This window comes from Anarhichas minor, unplaced genomic scaffold (assembly GCF_050575085.1).
Source record: "Anarhichas minor isolate MPS153535 unplaced genomic scaffold, ASM5057508v1 ptg000136l, whole genome shotgun sequence".
In the NCBI taxonomy this organism is placed as follows: domain Eukaryota; kingdom Metazoa; phylum Chordata; class Actinopteri; order Perciformes; family Anarhichadidae; genus Anarhichas; species Anarhichas minor.
This window is the reverse complement of record NW_027466582.1, coordinates 19,469,927-19,496,257: the sequence shown is the minus strand read 5'-3', so window position 1 is coordinate 19,496,257 and position 26,331 is coordinate 19,469,927. Positions and strand designations below refer to the sequence as shown.

Sequence of the window (26,331 nt, the reverse complement as noted above, 5' to 3'; positions counted from 1 at the left end):
ATGTCATCTCTGACTAGAAGAGGAGAGAGATGCCCTGCCTCGGTGAGAGGTACACACTGGGTAAGTCAGATTTACTCATTATGAACAGGATGTGGTATTTGTAACATCATTTTATGGTCTTTATAGAGTTTCATATAAGAATAACACTTTAAGACAAAACAACTCCCAAACATTTGGGTGTGGTAACAGTTATCCACGTCGATTTGACATCTAATTTCCCGCTAACGAAGCCCACGTACATCCTCCTGATGATTTATCTCTCAGAGCTCACAAGTGCAGCATCACTGTGAGCCCGTCGGCTTTTCTGCAAGTATCACCGAGAGAGACCGTCAGCCCAAGGAACGTCCCAGTCCTGAGGGTGCCGGAGGGTCCAGAGGCGACCCACATCGGAATATGTGCCAGAGAGCGGACGCTGTCCCGTCATACAAGTCCCTCCCTGGAGCCGTCGGAGACCGCGTCAGGAGCACCATGTCCTCTGGTAGTGGGACTATATGGAGAGGCGCTATGTCCGCGAATCCGGGCTTTGGGAGGTCCGACAGGAAAGTTGCGTGCTGCGAGAAGTGCTCCGCGACCCTTGTTGCCCTGAAGAAGCAAGCTCTGAGCCTGGCTGTTCACCATCACTTCTCTTGCAAGGTCAGTTCACCACGGGGCTGGGCTCTGATGGAGCTGCTCAGGGATGTGGCGGAGCAGGAATGCACTTAAGATCAGTCTGCTCACTTTTAGCTTGATAGGAATCCCAATGAGGAAATGTTGGCATATGAACAAAATGCAGGCTGATGCAAGTAAACACATCCCAGGACTTTTCAGCAGGTGGTAGTACAGGGTAATAGTTGACAATAAACAAAATGTAGAATGAGTCCTGGATGGTCTTTATGCAACTGATGGAGTAATAAGGTCATATTTAATCACCCCAAATAAACTTATTCACAAGGATGCCTGTATTTTATCCCTCATATTTTCAACAAATGAATATGTAATTTAGTTTAATAATATTGGATTTAATATAATATAACTCAATATAAAATAATATCAGAAAATCTAGAGCTTATTGATAACCCAATTAATCAATTTGTTGATTGACGGAAAATTAATCAGCAGCAGTTTTTTATCAAGTAAATATCTAAGTTTATAAGTAAAAAGAATCGACTGGTCCCAGTGTCTAATGTGCTGGTTTTGTTAGTCTGCTATGACAGTGAATTGTTCATAATTAGGGTGTGGAGTGTTAGTTAGACAAAACAACCAATATGAATATGTCAGCTTGGGCTCTGGGAAAGGCAAACTGTTTTTGTTTTGCAGACCAAAAGATTAACTGATTACTTGAGAAAACAAAAACAAAAATCAAATTGAATCAATACTGAAAATAATCACGAGTCGCAACCCTCACATAATAAAACACATGTAGCTTTTAAAATAAAGCTGCCACTTCTAACACATTTTCTGTAGTGCTGTATGTTGAAGTCAATTAGAAAGTGTTTTAATGTCCATGTGGGCCCATCAGTCTCGACAGCGCTGCCCCTGAGAGGAATGCACATTTCTGCATCCAGCTGTACATCTGTCACCACGAACATCCATCAAACACACTCCAATCGACAAAGTAAACCAGTGCCATTCCTGCGTGAGTGGTTCCAAATGGGCATGAATATTTCATCTTGACATCCCTGTGTCATCTCCACAGACCGCTCCATTGAGAGAGGACTCTTTATTTTTGTCCACCTAAGTGGGATGGGGCACAGCTATAGCGTCATGTGTTTTGGAGAGAGACCACAGAACAGAGCAGTAGAGCAGGAGAGTGACGGTATCTTGTGGCCGCAGACATGGTCAGAACAAAGAAATCTGATAAGCAAGCGAGCTCCTTGCAGGTTTATTGATCCGAGCATGATTTTTCAAAAGCATCTTGTCTCTGTAATGTCATCTTTTTAGTGGGGCTTCCAATCTGGCTGAGATGGAAAGTACAGTCGCCTATCTGGCTACGAGAGTACATTTAGTCCTTTATATATCTGTCATCATTTATATATGAGTAATGCAAGATGCCCAAACCTGAAACAAAAATTTACTGGTGGTAGAATTAGCCTAGTTTGCCAATTTGGTGTAGAATGAAGAAGATATTATGGCATATGTGATTTAATTAACCCTGGATATGGAGATTTCTGGAGACATTTAATGCCTAATGCTTTAGTACTTTTGGAATTTTAGTGACTTTGTTTTACATAATAATTGATGTATAATAATTGCTCTTACAGTACTCCTCTTGGGGAATATGAATCACTAGCAATGTGCTGAGGGATGGGATGAAGAAGGAGTGTGTTAGATATTGGTGGGTGTCAAGGGCAGACTGAACAGGATGTGACACAAGAGTGTCTTTGTCGGGATGAAAAGCAAGATGATGGTTTCATGTTCATTTTGTTAGATATGAGTCAATGCTGGGGACTTTAAACGGGACATATCATGCTCATTGTCAGGTTCACGTATTTTGTTGCATGTTTACATGCTTTAAAGTTTAAAAAACACAAAAACATTCTAATATACTGTCTGAATTTTCAGTGCACCCTCTGTCTGAACATGCTCTGTTTTAGCGCCTGTCTCTTTAAACCCCACCCCTTTAAACTTTTTCAAGCATCGTGTCAGAATTTAACAAATGTTACTTTATGATTATCGTCCAGCTTGAGTTAGGGTTGGGGTCAGCAGGGAAAATGAAAATAAAATTCTGTGCCGTGACATGTTGTTCTCCCTGAATTGGTGGTTCACAGCAGAGATTCATTACATTTGTGTTCACTTTAAGTAAGTAAGTTTTTGCTAACTACTTTTAATGATTACAGGGGTATTAATCAATACTACTGACTCCTTGATTACTTTGCTAAGTGCTAACATTGCTTGCAGTGCCCTCCCACGACTCCATTTCCATATGCACAGTGATCAGTCATGTAATCCTCAAGCCAGAAACCAAACAAGGCAAATTAGCTTTGTTATTATGTCTTCACCAGAAGCTTTGTGCTGAATCTCTGATCTCATTATCTTATCTGTAACAATACCATTACAGGCTACTTCTAGTAACCTTAGTGAGAACTTCAAAGCATTCACTGCCAAGTTTACCTGCAATTTTTGTTTTTTGCAGGACTCTGGTGACCTGTCTGTGTTTCTTCACGACAACCTTCGCGTCCATAGTCGGTCCACCACCGAGTCCAGGGACCGAGAGAGGGAGCAGGGCGAGTGTGGGGCCTGCGGCGTGAACCTCAACCAGCTCAAACAAGAGGCGGTCCATTTGGCTCTGAGCAGGGGTCAGCCATTAGCTAAGCCTCCCTTTGAACCCAGCTTTAGCGCTGGTACACTGCTGGGCCTAAGTGAGACAAAGCATGGAGACAGGGCTCCATGGGAAGCTGCCACGGCTGTGCATCATCCCCACAGTCGCACCCACAGTCCGCACAGCCCAAGAAGCCCGAGGACGCCTCAGAGGACCCCTCAAACCCTCAGACGGAGGGGGCCCAAGCTGCCCAACCCCGATATGGGCCGCTGGGTAGAGCAGCAGCAGCAGCTGGTCGCTTCTAAATCTGCATCCAGCGCTGATGGTGTCACCATGTACCCTTACCATAAGGTACCCCTAAAAGCCTTCTCTCACCACTAAATCACACATAACACATCCCTATAGTGTGCATTCCCCTTTTAATGAGCTATATGGGTAAAGTACGTCTTCACGGGTGCTCATGTCAGCAAAGCAATGATTCATAGTGCCTAATCAGAGACTATTTAGATCTCATGGTCGTTGTTTAAAAGTACTTTTGCTAATGGAATGGAATTGGGTCATGATTTACCCAAGTCATAAAAGCCAGCCAGTCAAAAGCACTTGTGATCAATAGGGGGATGGTCATATTTAACAGGGTGGCTGGTGAAATATGCATTACTGTGATGGAAGCCGCACCAGATTGAGCCCGCCCTCCCCCAAGTCCCCAATGTCATAAACCTGAACAAGGTGAGTGAGTGTTTTAGAGTATTTTATACATGTTGGTTCAACTTTTTAAATGTTTCTTTAGTTTTCCTCCTGATCCATATGGAGAAATAGAAAATATAAGTATCCAACCTTTGACATACTACTTGTAGATATCATGTGACCTGGTTGACAGAATCTTCACGGACATCACAATTGACCATTTCCCAAACACCAGCTTGGAAGAGCAATCATCCAATTATAGCTTAGCAACAGTAATTACGCACATGATGGGGCGGTGCGTTGTAGTAAGAGCGACACTCCTTATATAAAAATGTGTAATTTTTTAAAACACAAGAGCAAAAGTACAAAGACTTGATTATACAATGTGTTTATCTGCTCTAACATAAGCTCCGAACAATAGCATGTCTGGCTAGCTAGGTTTCCTACTGTAGTAACCTAACCTAGCATTGCTTACAAGGACGAGGCGAGTTTCATACCAAAATATCTTGTGGAGTTACAGGCTAAATACATAAATAAATCTGTTAACGATAGCTCATGTGTGGGAGCTGGTCCTGGATGCTATCAGAGTGTAGGAAGTTTAGGCTGTATTCCATCCACAGCTAAACCCGTTATCTGTGATAGCGTTACGTTCAAAAACACATCAGTTAATGTTAGTCCTCATCTTAAAAGTTTTTCCTCTTGAAAAGTAAAAAAACGGGCAATAAACGATAAGCCTAACCTCTGTCTTCTTTATCCAAGCAGCTTAACCCAATGTAAGCCTATGTTAGCCGAAGGCGAATGGAGCTAGCATTAGCTTAATTAGCTAGGTGATAAGATCTGCTGGCGACAACCTGCAAAATAGACTGCTTTTGTACTTCTGTCTGAAATCAAGCATACATTGTTTTAAAAAGTACTAAGAACCTTAAGTTGCAAAGCTGCCACCACTATCATTCTGTGCTCTGTGAGAACGGGACGCTGGACATAGCAACAGTAACTGAAGGGGGTTGGGGTGGTCAACTGGACTGAAAAAGCCTTGAGAGCAATATTGTAATAAACCTCTTGTTCTTAATCGACTTGTCTTATGAAATTGGACAATAACAATGCAACATGTTACTCAAATTAAACTGTCCTGAGCTTTGCCAGACTGCATTAGAAATTAGCGAGGCGTGCCCGCTATAAGAGCAGATCAATACAGGTTCATGAGGTGGAATAATATGAGACGAGTGAAAGTGGAGGACAAAGAGTAAGGAGAGAGGAGACAAAAAAAGGAGGGTGGAGGAAAAATGGATTGCAGAAGAAGAGAAAAGGAAATTGAGTGTTGTAAGATGGGAAGAAGGAAAGGAACGATAGAACGAAAGGAGAGATGGGCGGGAGAGGAGAAAACAAGAGATAATGAAGGACTACAAATACAGAGAGAAATCAGAGCAGAGGGAAAGAGAAAGCGAAGATAAAAAAAGGTTATGACAGATTGTATGAGTCAACAAGAAGACAAGAGGAGGGGCGGGGGAGTATCTATACATTATCCACATCAACTATGGCTTCATTAATTCACTTAGCCCTGTCTTTATTCTCCACCCAGTCTCCTTCCAAACCAACTACTCCTGCAGTTCTTCCACGGCTCTAATTGGCAGTTTATGGTTGAATATCATTACTAGAGAAAAAACTGAGCATTGTTATCTTGCCCCAGAAAAAGGCTCTGACGTTGATGAGACGTGAAGCTTGAGAGCGCTGGAATACAAACATGTTGAGCCTGCGGCCTGCGACGAGTCCCGGTGACTTTATGTTGAGCAGCAGCAAACGCATGTTGAATAGGTCATGTTGCATACACACGGTGTACAAAACACACGCCTTGGAGCTACAGCTGTGTAAGTAATGCTTTACATGAAGCTGCTTGACTGTGTGTGTGTGTGTGTGTGTGTGAGTCAGAGGCAGTGATGTTGACTGCTCCTCTTCCGAGTCATGTTTTAAATTCAAGACAGCAGTCACTAGAGCCATCACAAACTATTCATCGCGCTGTAAGTGCAGCTAACCAGAGCCGTAATATGACTAATGGTTCCTGTTTAACCTACTGCGCTCTCGGCCTAGATGCCCTAGACAGACACGCCCCACAATTATCCTCCCCAGAGTAATTCCTGTGATAATAGCCCCTTTTGGAGTGGGTGCAGGAGTGCAATTACTGATTTTCATTTTTATAACGAGCTCTCTCCCTCCAGCAGGCTTCAGATGATGCTGCACTGGTCCGTGGTGACGTCGGGACTGTACAGACGAGCTCAAAGATCCCTCACATATCCAGAGTGGTGACCATCGCCAACACTGCTGCTATGTCCCTTTTAGCCAGGTAAATATATATATATATATATATATTATATGTACTGTATATATGTATATATCAGAACAGCACCTGTTGTGTGTAAAATGTGTTGTATTCCCAGCATGTCTGCACTGGTTACACCCTTTAGATTTAGTGGTATGACATGGCGTTCATTCTTCCCTGTAGGGCTGCAGAGAAGCTCAACCTGACATCGAGGAAAAAAGGCCAGGCCTCTGATCCAGCTCCTGCTCATTTCTCCACCTGCTTCAGGGAGTTGATCCAGAAAAACCCACCACCCGTCCCCTCCTGCCTGCTCCAAGCTGCCACTAGAACCAGAGACTCACCCAGTGTTGCCAAGGTAGACCGCTGGGCTCCAAATTCCAGTAAATTTACTGTAGGAACACTTTGGTTTGGGTGCAATTTGTAATAATTAGAGTAATTCTTCACAACTACTTTTATTCTAATTAAAATTGGATGAATGATTAATTGTAGAAATACATTTAAGCACTCATATTCACGTCCAATTATCAGTATTACAGTGAACATTTTACTTGTCAGTATTTGTAATTCTTATAATAATAACTAATTGTCAAATATTATATACTTAAAGGAGTAGTTTGACATTTTGGGAAATACACTTATTCATGTTCTTGCTGAGAGTTAGATGAAAAGATTAATACCACTCTCATGTCGTACAGTAAGTATGAAGCCTCAGCCAGTAGCCAATTAGCTTAGCATAATCCACAGAGGAGGTAAGCAGCACGTAATTCCCTGTACAACCACAACTTTCAGTTTGTATATGGATTAATCAAATGAAATTTGAATGTTTTTATTGGTAAACATTTGAGGTCTCGGTGGCTGGATTTGTATTTGAACTTTGGACACATAGAGGTTAGCTAGTTCAACCTGCTTCCACTCTTTATGCTAAGCTAATCGCCCACTGTCTCTAGATTCATATTTAATTTAAAGACATGAGAGTGGTATTATTATTGTTCTTTAACTCTCAGCAATAAGCATAATAATCAGCATATTTCTCAAAATCTCAAAGCTATTAGCGAGGTGTTAAAACCAATCATGATCTGTTCTGTTCTGGGTGAAATAATTCTTTCAAAGATCTAAAGGCTTTAACGTTAACGTTGCTAACAATCGTTACATTCCTACGACTATGACTCGAACACTGTTTCTATATCAAACACCTAAAAATGAAGGCAAACATTTCACCCAATAATAAATGATGATTTATTATCACAAAGTTCAGAAACACTTATTCATAAATCTTCTTTCTTTAAAGGTGCTCAATACAAAATTCAGAGCATGTATATTGCCTCCACACTGCTCTCAACATGGAGACGGCTGGCTAGGAGCTAACAGTGGTAACAGCGCAACAGTGCAAAAATGGCCACAGTGCTGACAGAGCTAACAGTATTTAGGGTAGACGCCACGCCTCAGGACGGCGAGCGACGGCTTTTAGCTAGACAGCGGGGCACAACAGAGAGACTCAAATGCACTAAATGTGCACTCATGAAGACCAGTGCAGCTTGGGTTCAAAGTTCAATGCATTTGAACTCTAAACAGCTCTTTGCATCACATCACATACATCAGCGCAGGACAGTTTAAAGGGGAAAAACACACCATATACTCAATAATGGAAGCAGCACACAGCCTGTTTTCTGCTAACGTGTGTTGTAAAGAGAAAGACAGCATGCATTCTCTAATGTGTGCTTACAGTATACACACACATTCCACATCCAAATAGAAAAAAATAGAAAATAGAAAAAAGTTCCCAACAGTCATCTTACTTGAAGTGTCTTCTTAAGACAAGTGTACATGCAGTACCAGAAGACAATGGCACTGACTTGATGAAGATACTGTGTAAATACTTAAAATAGGTCTGGACTGGTGGTGAATCTTTGGAAGTATATACTACCATCCTCGCCCACAACCACCATCTTGGAAGTGTTTTTACTACCCCTGTTGCACAGTAAAGAGATCACAGTCAATTTGGAGGAGATCCTATATCACGCCTTCTTATGATACACTGTAATGTGGTGCTAATGTCTCCGTCTTGTTCCTCCCCTCCCTTCCACTCCCCTCCTCTGGGAGAAACTGGGGGGATCAATATGGCTGCCTGCGCTCCCCTTGTCTCAGATAGACGGACTCTTGGGTTGAGTCTAGAGTTACAGATAAAGGCTGAGATAGACCCGACCACCACCCACACCTGCCCGAGCACTCAGCTCTGTGTGCTTCTGCGTGCCAGAATATATTTACAAGTGTGTGAGAGCGGAGGGGGATTTTCTCCGCTTGTAAAATGGGTCTCTTGAATAATTTAACCCTCATAAATAGAGTTTGACACATGTTCAATAGGGTTAGGGAGCCACTTCTTGCTTAAGGTATTATAATTATGATTTGGAGAGAGAGGAGAAATACAAATCCTTTACAGACACTGGGAAATAATCATGTGGCAGATGGAACATGGCTTTCAGATATTCAAAATATCAATGACGGATGATGTCATCGTGGTGTAATGCAGTCCTGGACAATTTCAAGAAAACCGCATTCGACTGGGTGTCATGGCACACAGGGCTATTCACAATCTTGCAGACCTGAATCCTGATTAAGAATCATTTTATAATTGGTTTATCAACCTTAATAGAGCTTATAATCTTTTGTGAGGTAAATGTTGCCTTGTCTTCCTGCAGACCTATGAGCCTTGTTAAATGGCTGTCAGAGTCAGGATCTAACTTAATTTAAGACCTTAAAGCCTCTAAATCCGAAGGCTTGCTGTAGAGAACTGCATAAAGGAATTAATGTCATGACATGCAGAAATATAGCGGGAGGGTTTTCATATGTAGCCATGCAGTTGTAAGTGGTTTCTGCACTAACTGGATGAACTGGCCGTCGAATGCAGCCTAAAGAAAAAATGTTTTTTTGCTTTTTTTTTAAATATCAGTGAACATAAAACAACATACAGCTCATTTTTGTGTTTCCATTGATGGCTATGAAACAAGAGCACAGATTGCCAGACATGTTAAAGGGTAAGGCAAGGCAAAGTGTATTCAGCCTATATAGCACATATTTAGCAACAAGACAAGTGCAAAAGAAACACCTAAAAAAGACATTAAAATACAATTAAAAACAGTCTTTAAAGAGCCAAAAGTAAAAAGCTATAAACTACAAGCATAAAAGTAACAGTGTAGTTTAAGGTTTGAATAATTATTTGATTTGATAAAAGGTAGTGGCGAACAGAAACGTCTTAAGAAGTGAGAGTTGCAGCAGACTCAAGGTTTGTTCTATGGTGCATAAAAAGTGAAAGCTGTTTATCCACGTTTAGCTTTGACTCTGGAGACAGAAAGCAGACAAGTACCAGACCACCTGAGAGGTCTAGATGGTTCATAATTTAGAAGAAGATCAGAGGTAAACCATGCAGTTATTTATAAAACAAAAGTTTTAAACCAAATTTTTAAATATTCTTTGACACAAAGGAAGCTGGTGTAAAGACCTCAGATCTGGAGTTATGTGATCAGCTGCAGCTAAACGTTTTTTAGGGAGTCCTGTAAAGACATCGTTACAGTCGTCGATACTCTGTGACTTACTTAAAACTAATTTGATAAAATCTTAGAAAGTAAGGAGGTGAAAGGGAAATACCAAAGTATGCTTTACGTTACGTACTGCCTTGTTGTTGGCCAAGTGCCTTCATCATTTCAAGTGTTTATTGTAAAAACAAAAGTTATTTGTAAGGGTACAATTTAAGTGAAGTCAGTGGGAAACATTCAGCAGATACACTATCTTTAGCTCGCCGTCCCAATGCTTAGACCTAATCCTTTTTGACATTTAGTTTGTTCTGCCAAGGCTTCCCTTTCCAACCTTCGTTGCATAAAATAGTATCTTAGCCTCCCATGGCGGAGCAGCAGGGGCTCAGAGCTAAAGTCTCACTATTACTTCTCTCTATTTGATGTCAGTCTTCTGAGTTAAAACCCTGTTTTGGTAAACACAAACATTTCAAAAGTAAAAAGAATGCATTGCAGCCGACAGCGTAACAGGAAGCTTTGCACAGCCAATTATAAGATTTTGTGGCATATATCTGAATGATATATTTTTCTCACTCTATTCTGGAGTTCGGGAAGTCTCTTAGATGGCTAAAACTCCCTGAATTTGATATAAAGGTCTTTTTTAACCTTGCTGTTTTGAAGCTCGTTCTTTTTCCCCCATAAGTTTGCTGTTGGTATTTATTTTCAAAATTTAAACTTACTTGCATGCACAGGCTTCTTCTGAAATCACTTACATAGCTACATGTTGCTCTGTAACAGCAGCATTCAAGAGTCGGTACACCTAAATTAAAACAACACATTTTCAATGTGTTTCAAGTATACAGCCATGCTAGCAGCTCTGTGAGGCTGGACTTAGGCACAGTGGTGCTTTGAGGTAAATGCTAGTGTTAGCAGGCTCACATTGATAATGCTAACATGCTGAGGCTTTAGCCTACAACCATGTTTGCCATGTTAGTTTGGTATTTTACCATGCTAACATATGCTAATTAGCACTAAATTATGATACAGCTGAGTTTGGTATAATGTCATTAGTTTGGTAGGTATTTGGTTATAAACCAAAGACGGCTATTGGAAAAATAGTTTTAGTTTTACCTGATGATGGCGAAAAGACTAAGGGTCTAGCAAAGATAGTACAATTCATCCTCTGGAAACCATGAACGTGTGTACCAAATTTCTTGAAAGTCCATCTTAGTTGTGTAGATATTTCAGACTGGGCCAAAGTGGTAGAACTACAGACAGATTATGTTTAACCCATCAAAGTGTTTTACAGTTCATAACCTAATGCAATTTTCAACATGCCACCATCTCCTTCGGTGAACAGGTCAAGGTCTCGCTGAGGGTGAGCCCAATGCTGTCAGAGGGCCAACCACCTGTTCTTCGTATTGACCAGTCCAAGAGAAGAGTGACCATAATGGAACCAGTCAGCAAAGGCCAACCACAGGCTACAATGACACTAGGCAGGGATGGCAAAAACCAGCTGAAGACCTTCAACTTTGACGCTGCATATCCTCAGGACTCAAGCCAGGTTTGGTTCTTCATCCAACATTCGTCCGGCACATTCTGTGTCTTCTCAAATATTCAATGTATATTTCCCCATCTGTACATTACACACCACAGTTGGTTTTCTCTCTGTCTGATGACCTGAAAGCTGATAGGGCTTGGACAGCCACCACAATTACACTGTCCATCAATTCTATTCAAGCTCTGCTTACAGTATCTAGGCCCAAGGGAATCTACTGAATCAGTGTGCTTCTTTCATTTCATTGGATGTACCATCTCAGTGCAGTAGTGAATCATTATATGCTCGTCATCCTTTGTTCTCCCTGACCAGGCCGAGGTGTGTGCGGGCGTCTTGGCTGATGTCATCCGCTGTGTGCTCAGTGGCAGCGATGGATGTGTTCTGGGTTTGGGATGTGCTGATGTGGGTAAGTAATCGGTCGCTGTGAGGGGCCACGGGTTAAAATCTCAAGATGAGAGTGGGACGCTTTTATCTGTGCTCCCCCGCGCCCCCCTCCTCCTGCTCCTCTGTCCCACTCCTGCTATCATTCACTCTTTCTTTATCACTTAAACTCCCTTTTTACGTTTCCTCTCTCCGTCCTCTTATCAATTATGATACACATTTCCACATTGTTTTTTTTGACAGAAAAGCATTGCCATTTAGTCATTCATCTTTCACCTGTTACTTAGTAAATAACAGCCTATTCATAAATTATACAACACACATGCTTTTTCAAAAGCCTGATAGGCATTTCAGCATACTGCACAAAAAGACTGCTGTAGCACTGTGCTCAGAGGGGACTGTAAACAAAATGGACTGTAATACGTTGCTATTAGAGAGATGGAACCCTGCACTTAGCGTCCGTGAAGGAGTTTAATAGATTTGCACACACACACACAGACATACACACACACACACACACACACACACACACACACACACACACACACACACACACACACACACACACACACACACACACACACACACACACACACACACAGGGTAAGGACAGGGTCTCCTTGGAGCTGCTTTTTCACATGACGCCACTCTCCGTAAATCTGATTGAATTAGTTGGCCAATACAAACTACATGTGGCCCACAGGCTGGGGATATCAATCTCCACTACAGAATACTATTCTCTCTGAATAACGGCAGCCAGCTTGGCCTTTAATTGGAGTAAAACCAATTATCTTATCCTCATTCAATTAGAGTTTGGATAAGACAAGAATGGTAAAACAGGCCCATATAGCTCAAAACTAATGTGGGGCAAATGTGCACTTGGAGATACAGTATGGCATCAGTCCACGAGGAAGTGTTTTGGGGTGTTTCTGTGAATCTGCTCCATCTTTATGGAGTTTATGTATTTTGTATTGGGATTTGTGTAAGCTAGTTCACCTCCACTAGCCCACTTTACTTTAGCATGAATGTTTGCCTGGAGCTGAATGTCTGTGAACCTGTATGCAAGTGTGTCCATACAGGGCCTCTGCTGGCTATTTGGGGGTCCGAAGTGTAAGTACTTTGTGGTGCCCCAACCCTGGAAACAAAGGAAAAAACAGACACACACGAATATTTGGAGGTGCAAACTTCTTCAAACCGAAAAATATATTGTCATCACCAATAATATTTTTTGCCCCCTACCTAAAAGACAGCCTGAGTCAACCATGGATTTGTACCATAAATCATGTAAAGACGGTTGTTCTCAGAGTGTATATTGTATGATGGGGCGCCCGTGTGTTTAAAGGCCAGCATGTTGTGCATGTACAGTATATGTACTATATGTATGTGTGTCTGTATGTAGCATGCATACATCGGTATGCTTTGTCGTCTGCCTCAGGCTCCTGGTCCAGCATGGTGGGGAGTGGTGAGAGCATCCAGAAAGTCGGGCTGGTTCCCTGTGCCATCTCCTGGCTGTACAGCGCCATCGAGCGGCGGAGGGAGAAGACCTGGACCGATCTGACTGTATCAGTGTCAGCCATAGAGCTCTGCTGCGGAGAGGAGGACACCATGAGGGATCTGCTGGGGGAGGTCGTCCCCTCATTAGGGAGTGTCCAGGACAGCCCAAAAGCCCATATGAGACTCCAGGAGGACCCCGTCTATGGGATACAGGTAAAATAAATAAAGGGCTTTTATTTGGATAAAGCAGGCTTGTTAATTTAACTGCTGCTTCTGCTGTGTCTCTCCCGGTCTGTCTGTTGTTCCTGTTAAGAGCAAGCACACAAGGGTCAAACAATTAGTTATTGTTCTTTGTATGATTATGTACAGTCTAATCAATCTTTGGAAACAGATAAAAGACGGTTCCAAATCTGGAAAACCAGAGAGCCAAGGCTGTATATTTTGTTGCTGACATGTGACAATTTTTTGGCTCTACTTCTCTGCCATTGTATCAAAGGTTCAATAATTCACAGACAAGTGTTATTTTACTAACTTTTGTTTATTGCTCATTCATTTCCCGAAGGAGGTGTGTTATCACAGCTACTGCTCTAGATGTCTTGGTTGTTTGGTTTTAGACATTGCCCTCTAGATATGGTAGGATTAATGTTAATGTTTATTTAGATAGTCAATCTAGATAATGGTCTATACTGTATGTGAGGAGATTGTACTGGTAGTCAGTGAAGTTTATTAGATTGCATACAAGATTACATCTGATTGCATTATGATTGTGCAGCTATCTTTGCCCTGGCATTTCTGCAAGCCAGGACCTCACTAGTGTAGCTGTGCATTTCTCTCTATTTCTTCATTGAATAGGAAAATGAAACGTATGAATGGAGCTGTCATTCCAAAATATTCTCAAATGACAGTTGTTTTTCATTTAAGGGGAGACACCACAGGCAAAAATATGTTTTTTCCTGCTCTGGTCAATTTTGAGATTTTGGTCTATATTACTTCCATAACATGTTTTCTTTCAGACTAGTGGAAAAGAAAACATTCAAAATACACTTTTAGGTGTTTATTTTAGATTTCACCTTAATTCACCACAAGTAAGCATTAGATAATGCCTTATTACATACTTAAACATAACGTTTCAGAAAACTTGCAATGCAATCAATGTAAACCAATGCAAAAAATAATTGTCCTTATGTAAGTAATAATGGTGATATCTATTAGCTATTTTCTTACCCTATTCACCTGTAGTGTCTTCCAAATGGAGGACATTTTCCGATATAAATCTTAAAAGGCCGTTTCTCAAAATCAGTTTTTTCTCACTCTGAGCCGGAAGTGGCACTTACACACACCAAGCTTTCCAGTTTCCTTCTTTTCTATATTCCAAAGGATTTCGTTAGAGGGTTTTGTTCATATATTGTTCATTTTGATTTATAGAACATTTTATTCCTAAAAATATGTAGACAATTTTAAAATTTTCTTTATGGCTGTTGACAGTATTTTCTGATTTATGGAGTGATAAAAAAACGAATCCTGTAAAAACCTTTGACTCTAATATGTTTGTTTTGTTGTAATGTAATGTCTTATGCATATTTTATTTTATGTTTTTTGTAAAACTTTAATATTATATAGGTGGAGGCTTCAAATAAGCCCAGTTGGCTTTCTGCCTCTTCCTATACTGTGATATTCATTTATCTCTGTTATGTTTGTTTACCTTTAATTTTATTGTTTGAATTGTGCAAAATAAAATAAATTTAAAAAGTTAAAAAAATAATGCCTTATTTGCATATTTAAACAAACGTATAATACAATAAATAATAGTTGTAATGTAAGTAATCAACTGGATACGTTTCATGGTGATATATTTTCGTTAATAGATATTTATATTGGTGTCTCTCCTTAAGTATTATATGAAGAGATTCTACGTGAAATGTTATGACTATGAATGTGTCCCCTTCCTCCAGCTACGTAACCACAACCGGGTGAAGGCCCCCACTGCTGAGCGGGCTGCTTCCCTCCTGGACGCGGCCATTGCAGCACGTCGGCACAATGACTTCATTACATACCTGTCTCACAGCTCCATAATGTTCTTCACCCTCCACGTCCAACCCCCTCGTACAGAGAGCAGCACCATTGGCAAAGGTTGTAATGAATTATTCACTTACCAGGGTGGCCTTTCCCTGGTGAATTTGGTGTTTCCCCATGAATTATTTGCCACCGTTAACCCTAAATTCAATGCTGATTTAATGCTGTTTCATATATATCTTTATATAATTCATGTGTTCTTTATTTGCATATTTGAAAACATGCTAAGCTTTTTGCATTTACACTCTTCTTTGTTCTCCGACTTCCATGCATAGGTTCACGTGGGCCCACAAAGTTGACCATGATAGATGTGTGTAGTGGTATAAGGGGTATGAGCAAGAATAAACCTCCATATTCTGAACTGGGCCCTATTGTCTTATCTCTACTAAGTGGACATAAAACCACCCCCATCAAGTAAGTACCTCCAAAATATGAAATAAACATGTATGGCATTCATTGGTGTAGAGTGAACTGTGGTAATATTTTGACACTGAGCTGAAGTTAATTCTTGCTGTTGGTTTAAAAAAAAAAAAAAATAGTAAGATATTTGCCTGTAAACCCATTTCATAGTGGCATAAAACGAAGGGACTACAATAACAACTACACTAAATTGTCGGAAATTGATAGTCTGCTTGGAGATCAAAATAACTGATGCATCCTTTGATTAATGTCTGGACATTTGCACTGCCTCTGCATAGGGGCAGTAAGTTGACTCTACTTCTTCGAGAGGCCTTGGGTCATGTGAATTGCCATACCACAGTGATCGCTCAGGTGGATGACTCACTGGTACACCTTCAAGAGACCCTGTCCACCATCCAGCTGGCTTCTCGCATCCGCAGGACACAGAAGAGAACGAAGGTATTGTACATGTCCTGTAACGTCTATTTACTCATTCACCATCTCTTAATGGCATCGCAGTATAGGTGCCCTCTTTGCAAAGGAAGCGAGAGTGATTGTTTCCAATAAACCCCAGTGATTTATTCGTTTTGGGTAGTCCAGTTCGAGAACTAACTCCACAATACATCTTTATCCAACAGCAGTCCACTTCATGTTCTCCTTCCGGGAGGAGTCTGACTAAAGAAAAGAGAGGGCCTCCGTCTTCGTCCCTGCGGGCGTTCCACTCCACCGATGAGGTAGACGTCGACATCCCTCGTTTCCATTTGCGTGGTGAACTAGATGAGCGCTCCAGTAGCGACCAGTCCTGTGACACAGTCATCCAAATAGACACGGATGGCTTGGTCCACTCCAAAGGAACCTCAAGACTGGTGCAACCTCAATTTGTGCCTATCATACCCTCTTTGCATCCTAACAAGGCTGACATGGATGACCCAGAGTTTACCGCTCTGCTCCAAGAGCTTCTGAGAATTCCTCAACTGCAGGGAGAGAAGAAAAACGAAGAAACTGTTCAAGGGAATATTGAGGTGTTGAAAGCAGACATCAAGCAGCCAGGGAGGGACTGTCTTAAATGTGACACATTTGCTGAACTTCAAGAGCGCTTGGGTTGTATCGATGGAAGTGAGGCAACAATGGATGCGCTCAAGTCTTCCTCAAAAGGCCCTTCTGTTGACAACGTCACAGCCAAATCACAACCCCAGAAAGACACAGGGAAACAGGCAGACACCGTATCATCAGAGGCACCACAGAAATTGTTGTTGAATCAGGGGTTTGGCTGCAGTCAGGCCTCTGTCGGAGAAAAGCAAACAGATGGTGCCTTCCCGGGTGACAGTTTTCAGAGAGAGGATTCAGGCCTGTATGACTGTGAGGAGTGCAGTGCAACCAGTTCCAGTGAAGAACTGCTAAATCAAACTCTCAGTCTTAACATGACCTGTCGCTCTGAGCTGCCCAAAAACGGAACTCTTAAGTCAGCTGATAAACTCTCTTCTCAGAACTTTAATGTGGAAGCTCAGGGCATGGCCGTCACCAGTTCTGCACTTCTGCCAAAAGGTACACAGGAGAGTCCTGAAGCTGCTGATTGGTTCAAACCAAACAAAAGGACCTCACCAGTTGGCAAGAGCTCCCCCATATCTTCTTCCTCCTCCTGCTCCTCTTCACACTCCTTGGCTACCAGTGTTATACTCGGAGATGTCTTACGTAATCGCCCAACAGAGGGCGTTAAGGAAATGAAGGCCACTATCACAGTTACCGTTCAACAGCCACTAGACCTGAAAGGTCAAGATGAACTTGTGTTCTCTATGGTGGAGGAGGTGACCATCAGTGGGGTATTGGAAAGAGGGAGGACAGGTGGAAACATTATTTGTATCAGAGACACTGCCCAATCACAGGTAAATGTTCAAGGCTCTACCAGCTCTCAACCAATCAGGATAATCAGCAATGTTAGCGAAGAAACTGTAGCCGCAGGATCCTCTAATTCAAACAAAAGCTCTGTAGCTCAATCTGTAGCTACAGAGGCTAGCACTGACAAGCCCCAGTATCAATTCAGAAGGGAAAAGAGGTTCTTACCTTCATTTATAAATCATATGCTGATTGATTCAGATGTGGATTGTGAATTTGATGGTGTGAAAGAAAAAGAAAGTCCTTGTGATACTTTTACAGAAGTCAAATCACAGTCTGACCTCCGAGGGAATAGTGTAAAATCTCCAGAAGATAGGAAGGCTCTTCAGAACAGGAGTGGTGCTTTTACTTATGAGACACATGCCAAAAAGTCTGACAAAGTATGTGACGAATTGTTTAGCCAAAGTTCTTTTGACCCAATGGTCTTGGAAGATTCAGCTTTCTGCGATGAAACAGCAGAAAACAAAATGCGTGGCAAGAGACCGAGACAATCAGACAAGAGCCACCTTAGAGACAAGGAACATGTTTATTCCACCAACACTCCAAAGGGCTCGGAGGGGGGCGAAATCAGTTCCAGACGTGTTGGGAATGCCCCTAAGAGAATTGGTGTTTCACCTGGTTGCCAGGAAACCGCCACTGCTTCCTTTAAAACAGGTAGTTTGCCTAGAGGCTGGCAAAATGCCAACCACCAGGACAGCTACCATTGTGGTCACATGGCAGGCAACCACAGAGACCCAAGGGGGGTGACATCATCCACCCCGTGTAGCCCAGGAGTAACTCTAGAGAGGAGGCAGGGCAGACAGCACTCCCCAGCAGACCATAGCCGCCGTGTCTCCTCTCCTCGGAAATATGGAACAGAGTACAAACAGCGTGCTAGTAGTGCTCCTAGAAAGGGCGTTGAATCTTTGTTTGAGACCTCAAACCTAAGACTGAAACATGATCATATGATTAGGAGGCCAAAGTCACCCATTGAGGACAGCAGCCGGCTTTTCAGTGCCAAACTGGAACAGCTGGCTACCAGGACTAACTCCCTTGGGAGAACCCCTAGAGACTTCCCAAATCTGGATAGAGGCAGTAGTAGCAATTCCATGAGTTCTAAGGGGAGCTCCAAGGGAAGTACTGAAGGGGCTTATAAAGGAAGTATCGAGGGAGATTGTACCTTAGCAAGGGCTAGCAAGAGCACCAGGAAGAATCCTCGGACTGACCGTAGTCATCACTTCTTTCTTTCTGAAAAGCCTGTAACTCAATCTGCTAGGTATACCCATTCCAAGCTCTCTGCTGTGGGGAAACTTAAGATGGCCAGCCCCAAAGTCCGTCGACTGTCTGTCCCTAGCATCAAGAACCTCAGTCTCCCCCACAAAGGCCTGCAGCAGTCCATTAACCGCAGTGCCAGTCTTTCTCCAGACTGTAAAACTGTTAGCTTTGAGCGGACATCCTCCTTTCTCTCCTCTTCCCCTCCGCGGTCTTTTCACTCCATCAGTCGCACTCCGAGCCAGAGCTCGACATGCTCATCCACAAAATCTGCCATCCAAGGGTTTGTCAATGGCCGGATCTCAGACCTCCTTAAGGAAAGGGCTTCCAGCCCCACTTCAGGAGGACTGGACCAAATGACCACACTTCCCTCGCCATACAGCCGGGTGACTGCTCCTCGAATGCCTGATCACCTGAGTGGGCACGCTAGTGACACCACCAGTGTGTTGAGCGGAGATTTGCCACCAGCAATGGGGAAGACATCCCTGAATTTCTCGAACAGGAACAGTATGGTGAGCAGTGGATATGACAGCATGGTGAGGGACAGTGAAGCCACGGGAAGCACCATCTCAAACAGAGATTCTGTCAGCAACAGGAGCAGCTCTCTTCTCAGTGTGGCTCGTAGCAGTCGATCATCTCGGAGGAGAGGCAACACAGGTAAAACTTTTGTAACTGGCCTTTTATGAACTGATCTGGATGACTTCCTCTTCTGGAAAGATCAGAACCTCATCCAAGTGTCGAGTCTCAATATATGTTGTTGGTGTTGCATGTTAGATTTACAAGTGTAGTCTCAAAGAAGTCTAAAGCTAGCACACAAGTTCAGCCTCTCAACCGGCCATGACCATTTAAGACCGATTCATATATTTTTCTTTACTTAAAGCAACCAATTGTTTTTATTGATTTCAGTACAGTATGATTTTATACTGGTGATTTTAATGTATGCCATGTTTTTCTTGATATTTGTCAGTTGTTTATTATTGTTGTATTGTAAGGCAGTTAAGGAGACTTTTATGATCTGATGTTTTGAACCTGCAATATCCCAATGGAGTACTGGCACATTCACACCAATCCACTTAAATGCAATACTTTAATTGTCAGATTAAAATACAGAATCATGTCATTTGAAAAAGTGTAATGGTATTTCTTATGGAAATTTCAATCCAGTTCAGTACTTTTTGCAGAAATATGCCATATAATTTCTTCCCTAGACATAATCTACAATACAAAATTTCCAAACCGTTAACCACACAAATTTTATGAACAACACTGTAGTTCCACCATCATAGTTTGTAATCTGACCACGTAACATATTAATGTGACATAAATTGGAGATGACACACATCTGTAGAATGCAGTCATTAAAAGCCAAAATTATGTAGGAGGTCACATTATTAATACATGAACCCGGTGACGGCACTTACTAATGGCAGCTCAAGAGCAGAACATGAAGAGCGTTTGGCTGGTACAGTGAATTATAAAGATGTGTGTGTGTGCATACTAACAATACTCGCTAATGGAATCATACATTGAGAAACGCTAGGTCGACACAGTGGAAACTGCTAATGGAGCAATAAAAACCGGAGACAAATCTTTTTCAGAATTTATGAATTTAAAGTCCTAAAACAAATTATACTGTTAATTGGAAGAAGTCTGTACTTAATTTCTCCTTAAGTGTCCCCTGACATATTTAACTCATCTCCATTCTGACAAAAGCTGTACCCATATCATTAGTGTTAAAACATAGAGTTAAAACATATTCTTAAAGTTACTACAGGGAACTGGTACACCTGCTTATAAAACAGTCTCAATTTAATATTGATGCCTCACTATGACCTAAATTGGCAAAAGAGACCATCGGCGAGAAGATTGGCTTTTTAGTTATTCTTAATGCTTGTCATAGTGTCTTATTCCCCACGAAATCAGACGAAACGACTTAGGTTCACCAGCTCAGACTCCAGCGGAGCCTCCGTCAGCAACCAGTCCACCGTGGACAGACCAATATCCGGCTTCTCTGCCACCTTTGACCTGCAGTCGGAGCTCCGGCGGGAGGTGGAGAGCTCAACGCCTGGCAGCTCCTCCTCCGACAGAACTTCACCTTGTTGCTCCGCCGGTCCTAGCTAGGAGCCAACACCACGCTGCTGGAGGCCACGGGAGAGCCGGAGCCAGCACTGACCCTGGACTCCTATGATTGGAAACACTACCTCTTTAGTCCACCAAAATTAACACAAAATGAAAGTTCCTCGAAGTAGCTTTAATGTCTTAGGATCCCAGTCACACAAAGCGTAAACTATATTTTCCTGTACTGACAAACTGAGTCAATCCAGACCGAATTACAGAAACCATGTCTCCTGTCTTGACTTTTATGAATAATATGGTAGCCCTGGCAAGCTGTGTTTGGCCTCAGGCAAACTGTATTCTCTGTTCCCCATTAGAGCACATGGCCTAGGCCCTAGGCATTGAAAGCCACTTAGGGACAACATCCTTCATTTATCAGGTGTGATGCTTTTAGAGCAGAATGTCAGTTGACAATATTAACGTACCAGCTCAGTAATACTCTGATTTCCAGCATTAGCCACCTTGTAGATCTATGAGCACCACAAGCAGGCTTATTCACTTATAAAATGATGACCTGAGAACAAAACAACATAATTTTACTCTGTGCTGCTGAATTTAAATAAATGCCATGTATACTGTACATCTATTGCTATAACTTTAAATCCTGGGCCAAGTCTTTAAATTGAGCAAACAGTGCCTTTTCTCCGTGCCAGCACCGGCACGGAGCTGACATCATGACAAATATTAACAACATAAAAAATCAACTGAAATGCCACCCTACCTTAAATATAGTTTGATTGGGTATTTTTATAGTGAAGAATATCTCAACAGTTTCACTGTGTATATGCAGTAATACGTTTCAGAAACGGAAGAAGAGAAAGAAAACAAGTCAAATCAAGATACAGCGTCTCACTCTACTCTGCCTCGCCCTGCTGTAGGTACTCACCAGCGCCGCCTTTCCCATGATGCCCCCCTGTCCCTGAGACGCTCGGCCAGTGGTCTGCAGTCTGGCTGGGTGGATCGGGGAATCCCCGAGGCCTACGAGATCAAGGTGTATGAGATCGACAATGTGCAGAGGATGCAGAAAAGAGCAGGTGCTGGCAAACAGGTGCTGTGTTTATTTTGATTTTTAGGAGGTTAAAGGGCATTATGTAAAATATGACCTTTATCAACCTCTTTTTGAAACCAATGGAAATAGCAACATTGGTCGAACATATCTCCACACAGCCTTTTTTAAGGTCTCTAAAGCAAAGCCCCCTTTCTTGTTATTGGCATCAGGTTTGAAAAACAGCCCTCTGCATTTTGCCATGAAAGTCTTCTGACAGCTGGTTCCGAGGTTATCAAACGCTTGTCTCTTCGCCCCCTGGATTAGCTATTGAAGCTAATTTATAGGGATCTACCACAGGGGCAACTTGCAAGCTAACCAAACCAGTTCATGAACTTAATGGTTAGGCACCTGCAGTATGTAGCTTGAGAAAAATAAGGTGTAAATGTTATATTGTTCATATTTTCTGCTGCTCATCTCCATTTTAGGGTTCTAGCTACAGGTTGAGAACATAAAATTAGACTACCACTAAACACACTATCAGTCATTCCTTTTTTGTTATTCTATAGCAGAGCTTTTTTACTTATATTATCTTTTATCTTAATGTCAGTAAACTAACTAAAGCAGCCATTTCAAAGAGATAAAGGTTTGATAAATCACAACATCGTTTCATGCATGTGTTATTGAAAATATATACACATGTTAAACACTTTAAACTTACATTTTGGCAAAGTTAACTGGCTATCTCATTTTTTTCACTTCCTCGTGTCAGTTAAACAAACAGAATGTAAGCTAACCTTTCATATTAGATTCAATGTTATAAGTAGGCTACAAATATCAAAAAGATGTGGCCAAATGTGTACTGCAGATATACATGTTAAATAGAAGTCTACCAAAGAAATTCTACAAATTTATTTGGAAATCCTAATAAAATAAACTACAACCCACCTGTGGGTCCCGACCCATTCTTTGGGAATGACTTATCTGTATATTTAGTTACCTCGAGACGTTATTGTTGTAAATGGGAGATCAAAATGTGAACTAAAAATATTACTTTATTATTAGAAGTGTAGCAGGTTCTGTGTATTCCACAGCCTGTAAGTAGAAAGTCATGCAGTGCTTTGCTTTAAGAATCCCATATTGGCAGCTACCATGTCTCATGTGTGAGGTATAGAGGTAGAGGCAGCATGTTGCTGAAAAACAGCATGCTCTGTGAACTGACCCTGGGTGAGTAAAGGTTTCATAAAAGATTCTTTGCCTTTGGAGTTGAAATGGGCATGAAGACCAAATGTGAAACATGTGCTGACGTAATGTCCCGTTGACAAGAGAGGTCTGCCCTCATGAGACTACACTCCCCGCCTCCACCCGTCTCAGGTACGGCAACTTTGATGCAATTTTAATGACCACATGGGGGAAATTGGGTCAATGCTGCAGCAAAGAACAAAGAAGGACACTGGATGTAAAATACATAGATTCTAAAAGAAATATAACTTATTTTTGTTCATTGGGCATCATTGACAAAAAAAACAACAAGTTGTAAATATAATAGTAATGTGTAGTCCTGCTGCACCCCATGCCTTATATTTTGAGGCTTTCTTTTGTCCCCCATTAAAATGTGCATGTATTAACCTTCCAAACTGCCTCTTACTAATAGGGTTAGAGAGTAATTCTGTTCAGGAGTCTCACTCCCCAGAGGTGTCCTCCCAACCCTAACATGGTGTTTATGAGTGTGTGGAGCGAGAAAGAGAGAGCGAGAGGGGAGGTGCTGTTTTTCATTCAACTGCTAAAGCACTGTGTGTGTGTGTGTGTGTGTGTGTGTGTGTGTGTGTGTGTGTGTGTGTGTGTGTGTGTGTGTGTGTGTGTGTAGTGTGTATGACTCATGTTGTGGGGACATAAATCTGTTTAGACATTGAGGGGCCTCACCTTACTTTTGAGACAAAATGAATGTCACCAAACCGTAAATCATTTTCTCTTAGGGTGAGGGCTTGGTTTAAGGTTTGAGTAAGGTTAGGTTTAGGTTAAAGTTATGTTATGGTAAGGTAAAGGTAAAGGTTAAGGTTAAAGTTAAGGTTAAGGTTAAGGTAAAGGTAAGGGTAAGGCAAGTAGCGGTTATTAGGCTTAGGTTCAAACGTAGCGTTTTAATCAAATGCTAGGAGGCACACAGGACCGTACATTTAAAATAATCTTGAAACTTCCTCATTAATACCATTGTGGATGGTTAAAAAGGTGTTGCAGCCATTCCACCACATTATTATTTACATTTTTTAAGAACAGTAGTAGTACGTTTTTAAAATACAAGCTTTTCATCAATGATTATGTGCTGTATCAACCTTAATAAAAGTAGTGAAATGTGTGTGTGTTTTCAGGGGCCTGCATGCTTCAGTGCCAAGCTGAAGTTTTTGGAGCACCGTCAGCAGAGGATCTCAGAGGTCCGAGCCAGATACAACAACCTGAGGAGAGAGCTAGAGCGGGCCAAGCTACACCTCATGCTGGAGCCCGCCAAGTGGAACCAAGAGTGTCAGTCTGTTTTTTCTTCTTTTGAGGAAAAAAGCATGTATAATAATATTTGTTTCTTTTACATTTTTAAAATAAATCAATGTGAAGTTGTTTTAACATATTAGAACAATTTTAAGATATGTGGTAAGTGGAGTCACAAAAGCTTAGATCAGGAAGAGAATGAAAGAAATCTCCAGTGATCAATTAGGGCGCCAATTAATGATTATTACTGATGATTTATTTTAACAATTAATTAATGAATTTTGGTAAGGGTCCATGGTAGCGTCTCATTCTAAGGTAACAGAAACAAAACAATTGTTGTTTTTAGATGATTATACGCTACAAAAATCATTGTAATATGATATTCTATTCCTGCCAATAGATCCCAATAAATGCTAAGCATCGTTTAAGCTCTACCTTCAGTCAATGAGCAAATAATAAGCGTGTAGTATGACAACATTTCAACAGGGGGCAGCATCCTGCCATTACTGCAACAATATCCACAATCCTCATTACCATCATCACTTTGAACTTTACCACTGATTGTAATTTCCTATAAAGCACATTATCTGTTATTGTACTCAAAGAGTGCGGCGCTTTAACCTCATCGTAAATATTGTCTAAATACAATAACCCCATACAGTAAAGTAGACATGTCCCTATCAATATCCAGTGTCTGCTGAATTATCCAATAATTTTGGTCATAAAGGCTGCTCTAATACAGCCACAAATTAGTGAAAGATAAACCAAAAGGTGAAATACTCAACTACGACAGAGTATTAGGGCCACTGTTAGAAAATAATAATCAGAGATTTAATGGATGAAGTCATAATATTATAATAGGCTATAATCAGACCTGTAGCTCTGTGTTGCTGTCTCTGCCCCCCCCCATGAGAGACTTTTGCAGTCCTAAACAGGGTTCAGAAGGGGATTCCACCATCACAGCACAGCAATAACATATAATGCACAGCAGACTAAAGGTTACTGTAGACATTTTAATTTTTCTTATTAAAATTCCGACTTTATTCTCGTAATATTACAACATTTTATCAAAATATTACAAATTCATTCTCGACGTCTCAGAGAACCGGATATGTGGGATTTGTTTAGAACATGAGCAGAAATCCTACTGGAACACATATGAGCTATTAATGAGCTATTAAAGAGCTATTAAAGTGTAGGGGTTTATATATGGATTTAAATGATGTATGGTGCCATGTGTACATTTAAAGAGGTTGAAGAATAAATCATGAATACATGTGGGTTGACTCAGCAGAGATAACAAAGAGTGACAGAATAAATATTTGACTTACTCCATCATATTGTTTTATTTTGACTTGTCACCTGAATTCAGTATTTTACTTTACATAAATAAAAACTTTTCCACCATAGATTGGTGCATAAAAAAACGTTTGCCGCTCAAAACTCCCTGTCCTTAATAACTTAAGTGTCAAACCTCACTGTCGTCCTCCAGTCGACCTGTGGCAGACCTTCGAGGTGGACTCCCTGGAGCATCTGGAGGCCCTCGAAGTGGTGACGGCCCGGCTGGAGGACAGGCTCAACCTCTGCAAGGCCGGCGTCATGATGGTCACCTGCTTTGATGCCGGCACCAGGAGACGGCAGAAGAAGAAGCGGCGGCGGAAAGGCGCGAGAGCAGAGAGCCTCGAAGGGAAGCTGAGATGAATTATGGCGTGGACTGGTTCGATGATCTTCTTTCTCTCAGACTCAGAATGTTTGGGATGACAAATTCAAAATGTGCCACATGCACACTTGACGTTCTCATCTACCACGTTACCTCTGGTCCCTTTGAATGAACCAGGTGCTACACACTGTCTGTCCTCACAGGGAGGTTAATGGTCAGAGCCAATGGCAGAGCTTCATTCTTACACCTACAAAGGGCTCAAATGTGCTATGCAACCGTTCTATCTGACACATTTTGGAATC

At 41.6% G+C, this 26,331-nt stretch overlaps 1 protein-coding gene across 1 annotated transcript; it reads left to right on the top strand.

Moving 5' to 3' along the window:
* kif26bb (kinesin family member 26Bb) lies at positions 1-26,331 on the top strand. The gene is made up of 15 exons (XM_076084334.1): positions 1-60; positions 265-633; positions 3,113-3,589; positions 6,139-6,260; positions 6,420-6,591; positions 11,103-11,306; positions 11,613-11,706; positions 13,117-13,388; positions 15,128-15,305; positions 15,524-15,662; positions 15,947-16,106; positions 16,286-19,448; positions 21,785-21,954; positions 24,258-24,406; positions 25,836-26,331. The coding sequence occupies exons 1-15, from the start codon at positions 1-3 to the stop codon at positions 26,068-26,070; spliced, it is 5,964 nt and encodes a 1,987-aa protein (XP_075940449.1). The 3' UTR covers positions 26,071-26,331.